This window comes from Mustela nigripes, chromosome 7 (genome assembly GCF_022355385.1).
Source record: "Mustela nigripes isolate SB6536 chromosome 7, MUSNIG.SB6536, whole genome shotgun sequence".
NCBI classification, from domain to species: Eukaryota; Metazoa; Chordata; class Mammalia; order Carnivora; family Mustelidae; genus Mustela; species Mustela nigripes.
Window position 1 is genome coordinate 24,823,404 of NC_081563.1, and position 19,502 is coordinate 24,842,905.

At 42.5% G+C, this 19,502-nt stretch overlaps 1 protein-coding gene across 1 annotated transcript in view; it reads right to left on the bottom strand.

Annotated features, from left to right (window-relative positions):
• Positions 1 to 17,431, bottom strand: part of CAPN13 (calpain 13) — a 77,835-nt gene extending 60,404 nt beyond the window's left edge. Inside the window, exons 1-2 of the mRNA XM_059407615.1 lie at positions 17,275 to 17,431; positions 620 to 852 (exon numbers count right to left, since the gene is read on the bottom strand). Coding sequence (XP_059263598.1) covers positions 620 to 817 — 198 coding nt within the window. The 5' untranslated portion in view covers positions 818 to 852; positions 17,275 to 17,431. The remainder of the gene's footprint in view (positions 1 to 619; positions 853 to 17,274) is intronic.
• Positions 17,432 to 19,502: the final 2,071 nt, after the last annotated feature.

A 19,502-nucleotide genomic window follows, 5' to 3' on the forward strand; every position in this document is an offset into this window, starting at 1 on the left:
TAGAAAAACCCAGAGGGCTCATCTCACTACAGAGCTGAGTTAGCAGCCGTCTGCTATACTAGGGGAAGAGGGGGTTTTGAATGTTGCCCTGAAATATCTCCCTAATTGTATAGCTGATATCTGAATTCTTTTATAAGTGATCAAGCCTTTGCAAGATTGAAAATACAAATTTAAATGAGAGAGGTGAGGCAATTATTTAAATTAATCCTATTGTACAAGTGATGGATGTGATATCTTGCCTTTAAGTTCCAACAGGGAAAAAGAAAAAAATAAGGACATTGATAAGGAAGAGAATAAGGAGTGATGGAGACAAACGGGCTCAATTATGGAGATGAGACCAACTATTACAATCTTCCTACCCATGGTTTCCCATTTTACAGATGAGAATATGAGGCATGCAATACAGTGATGTGCTCAGTGATAGAAATGGGTTAGAATGCAAGGGTCTTGGTTCCTGGTACAGGGTCCTTCCGTCCCCCTGAGGATACAATACTGTAGCTGAGGGACCCGATAAATCTCATTCTCCTTCCCATTTGGTTTGGGCCATCCTTCTTTCAGTGAGAGGTACCATGGGACGCAGCTCAGTGGTGCTGAATGTGTTCTAGAGAGGCTCACTCACCTTTGGCCGCACCCACCTCAGGCTGGAGAGGTCTTTTCCCTGGAGAAGCTGCAGACCTATGGAAGAAGGCTCTGCAGGGAATGTCTCATCCTCAAATGGTAGGCCTCTGCTTAGGCAACGATCCCGCAGGAAGGTGAAGTCCTGGCCGTTGAATTTGATGACAGGGGTCTTGGCTAGAGGCTCTTGGTTGTATGCCATGACTCTCCTTAGAAGATACGTAAGGCCTTTTCCTTCTGGCAAGAGATAGAGAGATATTTTTTAGGAATAAATTGTCAAGTCCTTTGCATCATGAGATGAGAGCCTTGGAAGGGCACTCATATGTCCGCCGCCCCTTTTTACAAGTGACAGTACTGAGACCCAAAACACTTCTGTCCCCAGTGACAGAGCCAATTGGTGGGTGAGCCCAAACTAGAATTCAAGCATTCTTTCTCCCAGTTCAAGTCTCAATCTGCCGTACCAGAGAGCTGCTCAGTATGCTGTTATGTGCATGAGAGACTATGGGGGGTATTTGTACATTAATGAACATTTATTGAGTGCTGACCTTGTGACAGGCACTTTTCTGAACGCTGGCAATCCATAGATAAATACGACATGAACCTTATCCCTAAGGGGTTCATTATCAAGTGGGAAAGATAGTGAAGACATTTTGACAATTTGCTATCATTCAGCAGAAACTGTCTAATTAAAAATGTGTACAAAGTCTTGTAGCTATAAAGGGGAGGAGTTATGAACTTCCAGGGAAAGTCTGGGATGACTCTCCCACAGGCAGTGACATTTGAAGGGGGCCTTGAAGGAAGAAGACTATGCCAGGTGGAGAAGTGGTGGGTGTATATGTATAAATTATTATAAATCTGTCCAGGTTCCCTTAGTAGCAACAGCGTGGAGGCCCAGGAATTGGATTGGAAAGATCATGGGTGTTAGAGAGAATGAGGGGGCCAATCTGGAGGGGTCAGTGAGGTAGAAGCTGGGGATAAGCAATGTTGGCAGAAATGGCCAGGAAAGTAGGTTGGAAAGCTGGACTGTGACACGTTTTATGCCCTGCAAGCACTACAGGGACGTTGAAGAGGTCAGTCATGATCAGATCTGTGTAAAAGATTGTGGAGCAAGTCAGAGGCCACATGAAGGGAATAGGTAGGGACTAAGACAAGGAGATTAGGATGCTGCTACATGTGTTCATGGTAGAGATAGTGTTAGACCATTAGTAGTGAAAATGTCGGAAAACAGATCCTAGTGTCATTTTACAGGTAGAACTAATAGGGTTCCATGATGAATCAAATATGGGGGCTGTGGAAGGAGATGTGGGATGGGAAAAAAAAAAAGGCAGTATGGTGAACAAATGAGTTTTAAAGTTTGCCTTCGGCTCTCACCACCTACCTACTACCTACTCCCTAATACGGAGTAGTATTCAAGCCTGTGAACCTACTTCTCCATCTGTACAGATTAATGGTACCAACCTCACAGGGTCTGTTGTGGTATTAAATGAGAAGAATGGCTGGCATACAATGGGCACTCAATAAAAGTCAGCATCCTAATTTCCCTAAAGAGATGTCAGGGAAGTCTGAGATTTCTTGTTCAGGAAGCCATAAGTGTGTAACTGATGCCATTCACAAAAATGTATATCACATCCTCCATCTGTGAGGGAAGCTGACTTGCATCTGAATTCTTATTGACTGTTGGACTGAAAAAGCTTCTTTAGCCCTTAAAGTGTACATGTCAAGCTTCTCAGACTATTGCACAGAAGACCCTGAAGTCTATAGGTCCTATCCATTCCCACTGCACCGGGAAAAAGGAATCAGGTGATGACAAAGAACTAAAGAGGGACATAAATGAACAACTCATGAGGAAAGAAATTGAACTTCCAATCAAGATCTTGGATCATTAAAAAAACATGCAAACTTAAAATGACTTAGCAATGTTCTTACAGTTAAGAACTAAGACTTAGCAATGTTCTTACAGTATGTTGTGAATTATTTAGATAATACAGATTCATAGAATATCATCTATAAAGTGTCACTGTACACACATATTTGGAGGGAATAACACACACAAATGTCTAATGAATGAGGTAAAAATAATTTATATTTGAATTTGAATAACTTGAAATTCGAATAATTCATATTAGGTTGGACCATATGAGACTGTCATCTTTTAGGTCAAAAATTTATTGAATATAGTCCATTTCATATGGCTTTGTCTAAAGTAAAAATGTTTGAATGTAGGCCATTTCATTTGGTTTAGCCCAATTTGTATGCATTTCTTTAATCTAGCTCTTGGAAAATAACAGTGAAAATATGTCAATGTACCTTACCACTCACTATAGGGTTAAGACGAGAGCCCACAACAAATTATATAGAAAACCAAAATAACAGTAAGGTATCATTCAAGAGCAAAAAACAGTAATAGACATTGATTGCCAATTCAAGAAAAAGGCAATGACACCTGATAATGGAGAGTTGTGAAAATTATGGGTCTCCCAACTCCACACATGCTCAAGGACAGTGGAACCAATATAGCATTGCCGAGCCACCTACCTTTCAGTAAAATATTGAATTAGAGTGTATGATAAATTCCAGCAATGAGATAATTTTAGTTTAGGGAAACCAAATAGTAGTTACTCTTAATAACACAATTGTGGGATGTAAGAGGGAGTCTGCATATACAAGTGAGTGTGAAGAATTTGGCTTGACCTTTTCTTCAGAATCTTGCAAAGGCTTAACTTACCTTCGGGAGTCAGTTCCCAGGCCATCTGTAGGGCCCTCACTGCTCATCATTGGGTAGTGGACAGTTAGGAGTCTGCATATAATATCTGCTTTCCTCATTTGTGAAATGATGACAATAATGTGCATGTTGTAGAACTCTTTTAAGACTCAGATGAAACCATGCTTGTCAAGTACTTAGCACAGTGACTAGTACACAGAGTGTCACTAAGTAATGATTATTAGCAATATTATCATTTTGATTATGAAAGGACTGTGTAGAACGCCCTACACCTTCTAAGATGAGGGCTGTTCTTAGGAATGACAGCTAGTCTCAGATGGGTGAGGGCCAGGGATGAGACATCACACCCATGTCCTCAGCTCTACTACTGCTCTGTACTTGCTAACTGACAGCCTGGGAAGGAAAGTAAAGACTCTGGTGACAGGTGGCAGGTCTGGGTATCTGTTGGTGGAGGAGGTGGTCCACTGCTCTGAGAGAGAAGAGAATCTTGATGAGGAAAAGAGAAGGTAGACAGGAAGGGGAGGGAGCCTCCCCACTCCACACACTGACCTCACACCTACCATGTTCACCCTGTTGCCCCTTGAATTGCTTATGGCTTTGCCAGGAAGCAGCCTGTAGACTCACTTTCTCAGGCAGGAAGTTTCTACAGAACTTGACATTTCACTTTTGTGTGCAGCAGAAAAGGCCAACCAACTCTCCTGTCTGTCATTTTAGGGAGGGCTTTTTGGCTTATTTCTTTTTCTGTCTTGCTTCACTGTGAAAGGTAAATAAAGGCAAGAGAAGACTCAACTGCTTAGGTTAAAAAAAGAGAGAAAGGAAGAGAGATTAGACCTTCCTGATACTTAGGATAAAAAGCTGTTTCACTACTGGGGTATGTCTTGAATCTGGCAAGAAAAATGGCAAAAGAGGAGCTAAAAAATGGCAAAAGGGTTTGTGTAAACTTTTTGTGAAGTTTTTTTTGTAAAGTTTTTATGTAACTTTTGTAAAGTTTTGTAAAAGGGACTTATGTAAAGTCCCTAATGGTGTGAGCTGATGCATCAAGCCTCAGAACTAGGATGAGAAGGAGGCAAGAGATGCACTTGGTTGTGAAACCTGTCCTGCTTTCCACAATGTCTATAAAGTGAGTTTGATTCAGTCCTCTGCTGAGCTGAGTGACTGTCTTAGACTGTTCAGCCCACAACAAAATACCACAGAGTGAGGGCTTAGGCAACACACATGTATCTCCTCACCGTTTTGGGGGCTGAAAGTCCAAGATCAGGAGACCAGCATGGCCAGGTTCTGGGGAGGACTCTCTGCCTTACAGTTTTGATGTGTCCTCCCATGGAAGAGAGAGAGAAAGAAAGAGAGAGAGGGAAGGAGGAAGAGGGAGAGAGATATCTTTCTCTCCTTATAAGACCACAGTCTTGTTGCTGGATTTGAACTTTACCTTATGACCTTATTTAACCTTAATCACCTCCTTTCTGAAACTCTCTCCTGAAAGAGTCACAGTGGGGATTAGGGCTTCAAAATGTTAATTTGGTGGGGGGAACACAATTCAGTCCATAGTAGTGACTAACCCCCGGCTGTTCCAATAACTCCCCTAGCACTGGGTACATATTTTAGGCAGCGTGCAATCAAAAAGGAGTGGTTAACTAATGAATCATTGACTACTACAACAAAAACTTATGACATATACTATATGCTGGCTAACTGAATGTATTAAAAAAATTTTTTAAATGATGAAAATGTGGATAAAAACCTTAAAAAAAAAAAAAGGAACAGGGGCATATCAATAAGGACCTCAGGAAGAAGGCAAAGGATGTCAGTAAACACAAATGAAAATGACCCAACAGTGTTGAGTATGTAAACATTATTGAAATTCATGGAAAGATGATGAAGGCTTTCGAATGGCAGAAAGGTCTTGGATACTTAGACGATAATATCTTTGGTCTGGTAGCACCTAGTGTCAGGCCCAGCATATAGTAGGTATTCTATAAAATTCTTACAAGTGTTAGTGGGATGAATGCTGCAAATCAGCTATTTTCAAGTATGTTCTGTGGAGCAGAAGTCTCCATAAATAACAGATTATGAGGTCAAATGGTTTGGAAAATATTTCACATCAAATAGTCTTTATGGAGATTCACAAAAGCTTCCAAGAAGGCCTCAATTTAAAAAAAAAAAATTTGCTTTCAGGGTTTCACACACATATATAACCAGCAAGTCCTTTAATGAAAAATTCTTATTAACATATGGGAAAGATGCACAGAAGTTAAATGACTCTAGGGAAAAGAAAGAAAGAAAGAAAGAAAAGCCCCAATGTTAAATGGCTTTAGAAGATCCCAACTCAAGTCTTCATTCTGCCTCTTAGACACATGATCCTGAGAAAATTTTTTAAGCACTTAGCACCTTACAGAAGGTGTACTTGAATGCATAGTCTGAACTTAATCATAATGATTTCTGCTTTTTTTTTTTAAATCAATGTTCTCCAGAGGATATACTAGAACACAGATTCTATGTAACACTCACTTTGCCCAGGATAGAATCATAAACTACTCAAAATTAAAGAACTGTGACACAATGATCTATTCTCAGGAGAAAACACAATTGACAGGTGCCAGCTTTGCAATGATCTAGATGTAGAAATTATCTGAAAAAAATTTTTAAGGAAGCTATTATAAAATAAAGGAAACACACTTGAAATGAATGAGAGGATAGTCTCAATGGAGATATGGGAGTTATAAAAAAAAATGGAACTTTAGAGTTGCAAAATACAAAACTTAAAACAAAAATTCACTGGATGGGCCTAAGAGCAGAGTGAAGATGACAGAGGAAAGAATAAGTGAAAAAAGAGGAAAGAATAAGAAAGGATCCAAAAGAAAAGAAAAGAGCCATAGGTGGACACATGATATAATACCAAAAGGTATGACTTACATGTAGTTGCAGAACCAGGAAGATGAGGATCAAGACATTAAAGCAGAAAAAGTATTTTAGAAATGGCCAATTACTTCCCAAATTTGGTGACAAATTTATGAATTCAAGAAGCTTGAAAAGTCAAGAAAACCATGACTGGCACATTATACTCAAGATGTTGAAAAACCAAAGATAAGGAAAAAAATCTTGAAGAAGCTAGAGAAAAATGACATGTGAAATCAAAGGGAACAATGATGTGAAAGACTACAGATTTGTCACCAGAAGACATGAAGGACAGAAAGCAGTGGAAAAACTTTAAAATTGCTGAAAGTAGGGCCTCTGGGTGGCTCAGTTGGTTGGGTGTCCAACTCTTGACTTCAGCTCAGGTCATGATCTCAGGGCACGTGATCGAGCTTTGGGTTCAGTGGGGAATCTGCTTAAGGATCTTCTCTCTCCCTCTCTCTCTAAAATAAATAAGCCCTTAAAAAATAATAAAATTGTTGAAAGAAAGACATGCCAAACCAGAATTCTGTATCCAGTGGAAATATATTTCAGTAATAGTAGTGAAATAAAGACATTTCAGATGAACAAAATCTTACAGAATTCATCATCCAAAGACATGTTTCAGAAGAAATGATAAAGGAAGTTCTTCAATTTGGAGGGCAAGAATAACAGGGAAAACTGAATTTGCAGGAACAGTATACAGTAAATATATGAAAAATACACAAGACTGGTTTTTTTTCCTCTTAAATTCTTTCAAACACATATGTGTGTTTAAAGCAAAAATTATAACATTGTCTGGAGAGATTTCAAAGTACGCAGATATAATTCATACGACAACTATAACATAAGGAAGAGTAGCAGGGAATTAAAGGAAGCTATATGGCTGCAACTGTTCTGTATTTTACATCAAGTGGTACAATAGAATTAGGAAGATTGAGTATGTGTATTATAATCTCTAGACAACTACTAACAAAATAATAAAAAGTGATATAGCCCCAAAGACAATAGAGAAGTTAAAATGGGATACTAAAACATATTCACATAATCAAGCGAAGTCAATAAAGGGGGAACAGTGGATAAATATATAAGAAATAGACATAACTCTAACTATATCAATAATTACACGTTAAATTCAATTAAAAGGCAGAGATTTACAAAGGAGATAAAATAGTGAAACTCAACTACATGCTGCCTTTAAGAGATACTCTAAATAAAGGTAGAGATAACTTGACAATAATGACAATAAATGGCTGAAAAGAAATATGCCACATAAACAGTAAGCATAAGCAGGCTGGGTGAATATTAATAGACTGATCAAATAAACTTCATGGGGCACCTGGGTGACTCAGTGGGTTAAACCTCTGCCTTTGGCTCAGGTCATGATCTCAGGGTCCTGGAATCGAGCCCAACATGGGGTTCTCTGCTCAGCTTGCTTCCCACCCTCCCCCTCCGCCTGCCTTTCTGCCTACTTATGATCTGTCAAATAAATAAATAAAGTCAGTGAAAATGTAAAATATCTGAATGACACTGTCAATCACTTTGATGTAATTGGTACATATACTGTACTACATCTAAAAACTACAGTGTATACATTCTTTTCAGATGTATGAGATATAGTCACACAAACAGACAATACACAGGGCCATAAAACCATTTATTTCCAAGGACTGAATCATACAGAATATTCTTTAACCACAACAAAACAAAGATTAGAAGTTAATATTCCGGGGCACCTGGGGGGCTCAGTGGGTTAAGCCTCTGCCTTCGGCTCAGGTCATGATCTCAGGGTCCTGGGATTGAGCCCCACATCGGGCTCTCTGCTCAGCAGTGAGCCTGCTTCCTCCTCTCTCTGCCTGCCTCTCTGCCTGCTTATGATCTCTCTCTCTCTCTCTCTCTGTCAAATAAATAAATAAATAATTTAAAAAAAAGAAGTTGATATTCCTAGAAGGATAGTTAGGAAACCCCCAAATACCTAGAATTAAACATATTTTTAAATAATTCCTGAGTCCAAGATGATCTAATGGGAAATAAGAAAACCCAACACCAGTAGGAGGAAGTAAATAATACAGACAAGAGAAGACAATCATAACAGAGAAAACTGTAGAGAAAAGTAGCAAAGCAAAAACTGCTCCTTTGAGAAGATCAACAAAACAGACAAATCCAGAATTGAGTTAAGTCGAGGACAAAAGAGTGTGAACACACATCATCAATATCATCATCATCATAAATCTTATAAATATTAAAATGTTCATAAGAGGCTATTGTCAAGAAACTAAATGTCCAAAAAAATTGCTGTAGATGGGATCAGGAGGGAGACAAACCATAAGAGACTCTCAATCTCACAAAACAAACTGAGGGTTGCTGGGGGGAGGAGGGGAGGGAGCGGGTGGTGGGGTTATGGACATTGGGGAGGGTATGTGCTATGGTGAGTGCTGTGAAGTGTGTAAACCTGGCGATTCACAGACCTGTACCACTGGTGTTAAAAATACATTATACGTTTATTAAAAAAATTAAAAAATTAAAAAAAAATTTGCTGTGACATGAAATGGATGAATTTCTTAAAAAATACCATGTATCAAAGTTGACACAAGAAGAAGTAGAAAATCTGAATAATTCTGTATCTAATCAAGGAATTGAATTTGTTAGTAAAAGCTCTCCCCAAAAGAAACCCCCAGGCCCTTGGGGTTTTACTGGCAAATTCTCTTATTTTTTCCAGGTCAAAAGAGCACCAGTCTTACACAAACTTCTTCAGAAATTAGAGGAGAAGGGAAGCACTGCTGAACTTATTTCACCAATTCAACATAACATTAATAACAAAATCTCATGAAAGAATCCACACCACAGGAAGAAAAATTATGGATCACTATCCCTCATGAATAGAGACAGCAAAGATTCTTCACAAAATTTCAGCAAATCAAATCCAACAATGTAATAAAGAAAAGAAAGAACAGTAACACCAAGGTTAAGTGGGGTTTATTTTAGGAATGTAAGTTTTGTTTTAACATGAAAAAAATCATCAGTGTAATTAACCATATTAAAAAGATTTTTTACAAAGCCAATAATTAAACTTATTTGGACAAGATTCAACATTTATGGTTAAAAATTCTCAAAGGAGAGTTACATAGAAAAAAGTAAACAACATTCCCAAACTAATGATAGGCATCTATAAAAAAAAAATCGACAGCTAAAATAATTCTTAGTGATGGGAAGGTATTTTTTCCCCACTTATAATCATATTTATGGCACGAATGCCCATTGTCAGTTTTTTTTTAGTGTCTTCACTTTTATTTAACATTGTACTGGAGGTCCTAGACAGCTCAATAAGAAAATAATTCTAGAATTATTTTATATGTTTATATCTAGAAATACAAGATTGATATAAGAAAATCACTTATAATATTATACACTAGCAGCAAATAATAGGAAAACAATAGCATTCTATTACAAATACTTGGGAGAAAACGTCTAATTAAAAACATCCATGCTCTCTACGTCAAAAACTATAAATCTTTGCTGAGAAAAGCTAAAGACCTAAATTAATTGGAATTTTCAGTATTACCAAGATGGCAATTCTTTCCAAATGTATCTACAGATTCAATACCATTGCACCTAAAATTGTAGAATGCCTTTTTGTTGTTAAAGAAATTGACAAACTTATTCTAAAATTTATACTTAAGTACAAGGGACCTAGAACAACCAAAGAAGTGGGTTTTTGTTTGTTTGTTTGTTTTTTAAGAAAATGTTGGGGCTCCTGGGTGCCTCAGTTGGTTAAATGTCTGACTCCTAATCTTGGCTCAGATCTTGATCTCAGAGTCATGGATACAGGCCCTGCAATGGGCTGGATGTGGAGTCTACTTAAAAAAAAAAAAAAGAAAGAAAAGAAAATATTAGAGGACCTAGCCAACCTGACTTCTATTGGTAAAAAGATATACAATTAGATCAATAGTGCACAGTGGAGAATCCAGAAACAGACCGCAACATAAATGGTCAATAGATTTTTGACAAACTTTCCAAGGTGATTCAATGGAGATAGAAACACCTTTAAAAAATAATGCCGATCGGGTGCCTGGGTGGCTCAATGGGTTAAGCCGCTGCCTTTGGCTCAGGTCATGATCTCAGGATCCTGGGATCGAGTCCCACATCAGGCTCTCTGCTCAGCAGGGAGCCTGCTTCCCTTCCTCTCTCTCTGCCTGCCTCTCTGCCTACTTGTGATCTCTCTCTGTCAAATAAATAAATAAAAATATTTAAAAAAAATAATGCCGATCAATTCCATATGGAAAAAGGTACAAAACAAAACAAAACAAAAAAATGGACTCTCACTTCATACCATATACAGAAATCAAGTCGAAATGATCACAAATCTAAAAATAAAACTTAAAATTATAACACTTTAAGAAGAAAACAGAAGAAAATACTTGCATAGAGGAAAACAGGAAAAAAATGCAAAGTTAGGGGTAAGAAAATGTATCTTTTACAGAATGCAAGAATATGAGCCTTACAAGGAAAAATATAAGGGGATCAATTAGACTTCATCCAAAACAGGAAAGACACCATTAAGAAAACAAAAATGCAAATCACCGACCAGGAGAAAATACATGTAACACAAAGATCAGGGAAATGACTTATATCCAGAATACATAAAGAACTCTTTTAAATCAATCAGAGAAAAAGAACTCATTAAAAATGCTCAAAAGATATGAACACTTTACCAGAAAACAAAAACAGACAATTACCAACATGAAAAAATGCTTTACATGTTAAGTCCCCAGTAAAATGCAAATTGTTACTGCAATGAGATAATCACCACTCACCCATTAGAAAGGCTAAAATTTTAAATGCTGACCATACTAAGTGTTGGTAGGGAGATGGAACAATTGAAACTTTTATAGGTATTGGTGTGTATGTGAGGTGGTAGGACCACTGAGTGGCATTTCTGGGTTGAGTCTATGCATATGTTCAACTTCACTAAATATACCAAATTATTTTCCAACATTGTACCAATTTATAATCTCACCTGCAATGCAAGAGTTCCCATCTCTCTATCTCCGCACTAGGACTTGGTATTGGCCATCATCTGATTTGTACCCACATGGTAGGAGTAAAACGCCAACTCCTTGCAGCTGCAATTTATGTTTCCCGATTAAAGGTAGGATTGAGCATCTTTCTATATGTTTACTTGTTGTTTGTCGTCCCTCTTGTGTGAGATGAATATCCATATCTTATGCCCATTTATCTACTGCATTGTCTTTTTCTTATTCATTTGTGGGAATTCTTTATTTATTGTGGATAGTCATCTTTTGTTGGTCCTATGTGTTGCACATATCTTCTCCTAGTTGGTGGCTTACCTTTTTACTTCCTTGACAGTGTCTTTGGATGAACACAGATATTCCTTACTTTATACAGCTAGAAATGTGTTATGACTGTTTGCTTGGAAGTCTAAATTTTATAAATTGAGCCAAATGTTAATTCTTTTGGGAACTTAATTTAAGAATCTTCAGGAGAGATGCTCTTTTTAAAAGAGAAGTTTATTTGTAATTAACACGGTCATTCCCCTGAAGCATTTCCTTAAAAATTGTTTATAGCTCTATAATAAGATTTTTAAGAAGTAGGATTCTGAAATGGACTTGCAGAGAAACACTTTGAACTCTGAACACTTAGGAAATAATGGTTGGGTTTCCAGAAGCAAATATAGTCTTATCAAAACCAATTACTTCACTTTCCTTCTCTTTTTTCTTTTTTCCCTTCCAGAAAAAAGTTCTGACTTTAGAGGAACAGAAGAATCCCACATCTATGTGGTCCTATGTATTGAGATATGTATAGAACATACCTTGATTTTAAAAAAGTATTTGATATAATTTACCTTTATTCTCTATATATATAAGATGGTGAAACAGGATGAGACTGCAAGACTGGGTAGGTTGTATCCTATGTTATGGTAGGATAGAAATCTAGTGTTGTATATAGTACAGGAAGAGTATACAGAATTCAGAGTCTGAGCCAGACATTGTGGATGAATGATTTTGGATTATCTCAAAATCACTGTGCTGTAATAGCCACAGAACTCCAGCCCTTGTCCTGTCCCGTTTAACATTTTTATCTTGATCCTGGATGAAGACGTTGAAATGAAAGTGAAGCTACTTCTTAACTTTTTCATCATTTTTAATGATATAAAGGAAGAACAATTATCCAAGCAGATGGCAGAATTAAAATTCTAAAGGACCTCAAAACCGAGAGGATGGAAGTTACCCAAGGAAACTGCGAATCTGTCTTCTCATTTAAAAGTTAACCATGCAAGTAAACAGTGAGTGGGATTTGCCTTGGCTCAGTTTCATTTTGAAAAGATTTTGTACGGCTTACTTGGCTTCCTGTTGTAAAGGGACAACGTGGTGAGATGTCTCCGCTCTGAGCTGCTGTCCCTCCAGGAAGGCGCTGTTGTACAGACCACTGTAGCTACCTGCTGCCTCCCCTACTCCCTCATAAAGCTGCTCCTGAGCCTGCTGGACATCCAGTCCACTAGTATTCAGTTCTGGGGCCACGTTGCAAGCAGCACATCTGTGGTAGCCAAAGCAGGGTGTTAGGGTAGCCCAGGGTACCTGGCCAGGACAGAGCCCTTTGCGTGTGAGTAAGGTTTCCTGGTGGGTGGTTTTATCTACTGGGAAAAAGTGGGGATTTTTTTTTTTCAATGGCACAAAAATGCCATCAGCTAAACATATAAGGAAACTAGAGATCACTTTCTGGGAAATTGGAAATCGAAAAATGTTTCCTGGGAGAAAGACAGACCAACAGACCTAATAGTGACTGTCAGACCCAGCCCAGAAGTCCTATTTCCAGCCTTCCAGAGAAAGCAAGGATTTAACCATCGTGGTCCCATGATCAGGATCCCGCCTGCTGCTTCTCTGACTTCCCAGGATCATGTTCCTGTTCAGAAAACTGGGCTCTGCCTCGTCCCTTTAAAAATTTAAAAAAATTTTTAAAAAAAGAAAAGACATCATAGGATGATGGTCAAGAACATGGAGAATCAGCTTGAAACTATAAACTTAAGCTTGACATCAGATGCTGCTTTGGGGTTGAGTGATCTTTAGCGATGCTCTTACTATCGGAGCCTCCTTTCCCTATAAATAAAATGGGCTGGAGGTAGTAATGAACCAGCCTCAGAGCACGAGGTGGGTATCAAGCATGATTCCTATAAAGGGCTTGGATGGGACATAAGCGAAGCTATGTGGTAGGTCTCCTGAAGATCAGCCTGTCAGGATCTCCCACTGCCCTAGTCCCGAACCTGTGCCCCGGGGACCAGTGCCCTGTAACCAGGAACGGGCATGCCAGCCACTGGTCAGTTGCCTCCTGGACTTCCCGTGGGTCTCTCCTGATCTGCAGAGTTGTTCCCAAGAGCCTAGCACACATGGCTATTGAGCACTGGAAATACAGCGAGTGCAACTAAGGAACTGAATTTTGAATTTCATCTTATTTTAATTAATTTACATTTAAGCATGGGTATCTACACACGCCAGTGGTTGCCTCAGTGGATAGTGCCAAAGAAAAGATCCAACGGTGGCTTGAATGGCCATGGGCATTCTTCAGTGGCAATGGTCAAGTTGAGGTTGAATGTTCTTAAAGGGGTTGGGGTGCAGAGGACTCCTTGCGTTGGATGGATCCTTTCAACTGACCTGCTGGGCTTCTCTCCACCGCTTTTCCTCCACATCCAAGCTTTGCCACTAAACCACGCTGTCACCGGCCAGCGGATCACGGGCTTCCCAGTGACAGGTGCAGAGCCTGCGCTGGCTGTCTGTGCCTCCAGGAGGAGCTTAGCAAGCCCCAGCAACAAAGGCCGATGCTGTTTGCATTTTGTTTTCAATCAGCTACGAAACAGGAAGCCTGAGTTCAATTGTTCCCTGCCCGGGAGTGATGCACGCAGCTCTCTCCTGGCTGGTGTTTTTCAGAACAATGGAAATAAATCTGATGTAATGTAGCAGAACATGACAAGGGATGGTTTTCCTCTTAACAAATACTCATTTGAAATGGTGCCCAAACCCTGCACGAGGAGCGATCTATTTCCCACAACAGTGTTCCAGCAAAACCCATTACTAATTCCACAACTCAAATTAAAACTAACAGAGCTTGAAGGCGGGGGCTGACACTCTCTGTGCTGACAAGGAGCAAGGAAGGGGGGTGGGGGACGGGGCCCGGCGCACTCGCGTGTGTATGTGTTTAATTACACTGTTTAACACATTGAGAATAATTTAGCCACCCGAGTGGAGAAAATAAGCCACTTAACGGCTCTCTAGCGGAAAAAAGCCCCGTGCAAACCACTTTCAGCATGTGGTCATGCTTATGGGGATAGGGACAAGGCATGGGCTCAGTGGGAAACGAAAATCTTTTGAGAGTATCTTCTGGATTAAGTATGTCGAAGAGCACCATGAAAGAAAATGCATGTGTGTGTGAGAAGGTGAGTGAGGCAGAGAGAAGCAGGCTGAGGGGGGTTTAGGCCTCTGAGATTTCCCATGCCCCTTCCTTCATTCTTTCTCATTCCACCCTTAAAAAAAAAAAAAAAAACAAGAAGGCCGGAGCATGTGAGGAGGGTTTCAATAGGCAGAGCAGACTGGAGAAAGAGGAGCAAAAGGTCTAGGAACCTGCCTGCTCGGGGTATGAAAAGGCCCTGGTGGGAAGGGGAAGGGCAGGCCAGGAGAGTGAGGGACGGTGCCTGCAGACCCTCGGTTTGAGCCAGGAGGAGATGCTGCCCCAGGAAGCCTCCACCTGCCCAGGGCTAGGTGTCAGAACAGGCGAGGCCCCAAGGGAGTTGGGGTGAGGTGGGTGGGGTAGGGGGGAAAGCCTGTACCCATCTGGAGAAAGTGACTTGGTTCCAGGAAGAACACAGTGTTTGTAGACAATATCAGGCAGACAGCAGGGCTCAGAATGGCCTCAGAGTTGAAGGGATGTACCCGCGGTGGCCGGCAGTCCAGAATCCTGGGAGCCAGCCCGTCCTGAAAGCCTCTGCCCAGAGTTTCTCCCCAAGGTAAGGCCATCTAAAAGTTTCTTTAGAACTTAAGAGGATGCTGGGCATTTGGGAGATGGAACATAACAATGTAGGTTACTGGTTGGAAGCCACTTCTGGGTAAGGATTAGACTGGGGACAAGATGTGATGTTTGGTGAGGAGAACCAAGGCAACGGTCTAGGACCTCCCCGGTGCCCAGCAGTGATCCAGATGGGGGTCACTGGCTGTGTCTCTGGAAGGAGGTGTGTGGTTACTCCCGATGGAGACGGCCCACGGGGGCTTCGGCTCCAATCTTGGAGCTGCGGGAGATCCTGGTCAGGCCTGATCAACAGTTATGGGGGGCCAGCTAGCAGGGCTGACCCAGCCGGGGATCGGAAGGCAGAGTATCGCCCAAGGGACCATCGTTTCAGAAATGAACCAAAGGTCCTGGCCACTCTCAGTTTTTAATGTCCCTCGTGGCTATTGAGCAGAGTGAGAATGTGAATCCCAGAGCGCAGGGGCCGAGAGGCAGCCCCTCCCGTGTCACTCCACACTCGGTACAGGACACAGAGCATCCTCCCTATGACTCCAGCAGAGGCGGCCGCAGCGGCACCAGCGTTCATTGCCACACCCCTATACCAGCTCTTAAAAACTGGCATTTGTTTATCAGCTCATTAGATGGCCTCTGAGCAGGACCAGACAACCAGTAGATGCCTTTCAGCAGGAAGGGCTCTGCTCCCAAGGAGCTGGAAGACCCCCTTTAGGATCACCTTGTTCAACTAACTTACTTATTAAAATGACGAAATCAGGTCTGGCCATGCTCTCCTGGTTGCTTATTGGGGGAACCAGCTTTGCAGACTGGTGGGCGCGCACAGCCTTTCCATTAGATCACAGAATTCTTTCTTCAAAATGGTTTGCGCAAAGCAAAAAGCAGTGCACGGTAGAGAACAGTCCCCTGAGAATTCAAGGACCAAGACAGAAGCCAGCTGGAACCCAGGATGGGGGGACCTGAAGCCTGGCGTTGGGGATGGGAAGCGCAGGCCTGCTCAGTTTGACCAGTTTCTCTGTTTTGGCCCTTTTCAGAACCTTCCTAGGAGAATCTGCATCAGAGGGAGGGGACTGTAGGAGGCACAAACACCTGTGGGGGGGTTCGACTCTCATCTGGTGAATATGGAGTCCTCCTGAAGCTATCACCCAGCAAAAACAGAAAAGAAAGAAAATGGAGAGAAGGAAGAAAAGAAAGAAAGGGTTTCGTTCTAGCCGGGACAGGTGAGTGGGACAGTTGGAACCATTCAAGGAGATCAGCTGAATCACTCTGTTTATGCCACCTGGGGGTCAGTGAAGTTTGATTTCTATCCCAGGACAAGTCATAGCCCCACTGTAACCACAGAGGGAAAATGTCTGCACTTACTCTAGTCTGGTTAGCTTGGGTTCAAGTCAAATAGTGAGAGCTATCTCCCTAAGCACAGAATCGCATCTCTAGGAGGACCTGACCTGAGCAGCCCAAGAGGCACAGGCATCGACCGTCCACAGCTCTAGGGTCAGTGGAGCCGCCTTGATCTCTGATGCGGTGATCAGTGTTGTGGTTAACCCAGATTTCTCAACTTTGTTCCCGTAATTTTGAAGCTAGATCATTTGAAAACAAAAGGCAAGCCCTGAGCCCCTTTCCTTCCTTCAGCAAATATGAAACATGTACTACGTGTCAGAAATTGAACATGGGTGAACAGGGAGACAGGATTCCTCCCATCGGGGTGTCCCTTATGGTCAGTGTAGCCCTTGAGGTTGGGATGTGGAGCACAAAAGCTAAGGTAACTTGCTGTGAGGGGACATAGGCCAAGCGTGAATGATCTTCTCTTATCAAGGCAACTCATCCTTTGCTCTAGCGTTCCTTCAAGCCTAACATTGGACCCTTTGGGCCAGAAGTCCTGAGTTTTTGGAGCTTCTACAGACACCTCTCTGGAGGGTAGATGTAGAATCTACATAATTAAGACGCTCTTTGGGGGAATTCATTTGCTCACTGAAGTTTGGACCACTACCTTGGTCCAAAGCCCAGAGAGGTCACCGCGCACATCCTACCTGCTTCCTAACGGTTGTATCTGATGTCAGCGGTATTCCCGCGGGAGCCAGGGGACGGCTGGCCAGGTACCCCACACTCAGCAGCAGCAGCTTTGTAGGAGGGAAAGTGGCCGTGGTAGACAAGGGTCGCGTCTCCAGGGAACATGCAGACCGGCAATGTTGGTAGAGTCCGGAGTCCGGGTTTCTTCCCGCAGTAGGCTCCTCCTTATATGTGCTCCTCCGGGAGTGTCCCACCTTGGTTAAACAATGACTCTTGGACGAGGGAGGGTACTGTGTGCCACTCAACCGTCTTCCAGTCCCCTCCTAGTCTCAGCTCACTTCCTGGAGCCCCTAGCGGAGCGGCTGATGTCTTGGTTGCCTGCGCTGTGGTTTTTTTCATTGTTTCCAAGTGTTTACACTGGGAATCAGGAACGGCGAATGTGTGCTTCTACAGATGCCTTCTCAGAGCCTTCTCGGTCAGGGAAGAGTGGTGGCCAGGTGTTGCGTATCAAGAGGAGCCCCTCCAAGTAAATCACATCACATGGGCCTTCTGCTGGAGAGAACATCTACTTTCAGCAAACAGGTCGAGGAACACATTAACCCTTGGGCTTGGTGAGCCCCCCTAGTGGGGGGCAAGGTCCACATCCTCGCCCCCTTAATGGATCTGGGAGAAAGAGAGGAGAACACCGCACCCCTGCCCCGCTCTCCCCCCCAAAAGCAGGGCTCACCCTGTGTTCCAGGTGAGAATGATAAAATAGGGAAAGCAAGAAGAAAAATGTGGAAATCACCAGGAACTGATGTAACTGGATCCATCCTCGCTGCGATAGCGGGAAAAGATGAATCTGGAACACGGAAGGAAGAATTGCAGTGCGTGCCAAGTGTGGCTGAGACGGGGCCCCAGGGAGGCCGCCAGGTGGAGAGGAGGGGTCCCTCAGCCATTGGAAGGGGGTTCTTACTCCTCTTCCCCAGTTCCTCGCTGTCTGACTTGCGCCAGTCCCTTTGCCTCCGAGTCATGGTTGACTGTGTGGTAGGAGGGTTATGAGGCTTGCCTGGTCTTCCCTCCTATTTATTGACTGGAACTCCTGCACACCAGGGGACACATGCTGCTGGAACTTTCACTGTAAATACAGTCAGCAATACACACACTGTTGTGTGAATATAATTAATGAATAAATAGACCTCTCTTGGTGGTGTGCGATTCTACTAAAAAGGCAGGCAATGCAAAACATTCGAAAGCCAGAGTTTCAGAAAAACATGGTGTGAAAATGCTTTAGAAGGTCCTACGTCCTAGTGTCTTGAGACGTCCGTGTGTCTTGAGAGTCCCTAAAGAAAACTCACGGGGAGTTTTTCTGCTTACTGATGATGATTTTGTCTTCTCCTATGTCATCATTTTTTTTTTTCTCCTTAGAGCAGGAACTGTTGCTCCAGAGCAAGATTTGGGGTACTGAGTTAAAAGGGGGAAATTTTATTACTGAGGTAAAAGGGGGAACTGTCTCAGGATGCCTGGGTTGGTTAAGCGTCTGCCTTCGGCTCAGGGCATGATCTGAGGGTCCTGGGATGGAGCCCCACATCCGGGTCCCTGCTCATCCGGGAGCCTCCTTCTCCTCCTCCTGCTTATGCTCTTTCTGACAAATAAATAAAAATCTTTTTAAAAAGTCAGAGGGACTGTCTCCCAAAGGTGTGCTCTTGGTGCCAGGAGTCACACAAGTCACTGTGGATGAAGTGGGGGCCTCTGGAAGGACTCGTTTCCAATCCAAGGGTCTGTTTTCTTTTGGGGGTTCACTGGGTCTTTGGTGTTCTCTCTCCTCATTCATATGTGCTCTATAGAAGCCAACTCTCAGGGGTGTGTGTGTTCCAGAGAAATACAGCCTGGGGCTGTAAACTGGGGGACCTCTCTCCTAATTTTCTGGCTGGTCTTCCTCCAGGTCAGAAGGGGCAGTGTGGTGTGCCCTGAGCCTGGGCAGTTTGCATCTGCCCTGAGATGCAGGCCTCTGGTCCCCAAATAAGACCCTCTTCCACCAAGTCAGGCCTGAATTTGGGGTGTGTGATGGCCCACCCAGGCCTCCGCCATCACGTCCAAAGCTCAGACGCTGCTATGGCCGCTCATGCCCCGCCTGCGGTCGCCCACCCCTCCTTGGCCAGCGTCACGGCCATCCCTGAGGCTGCCATCTGCACCCCCAGTAGCTGACAGCCCCAGCTCTCAGTGTCCTGCAGACCTGGCGGGTTACTCTAGTGTGTCACCTCCTCTG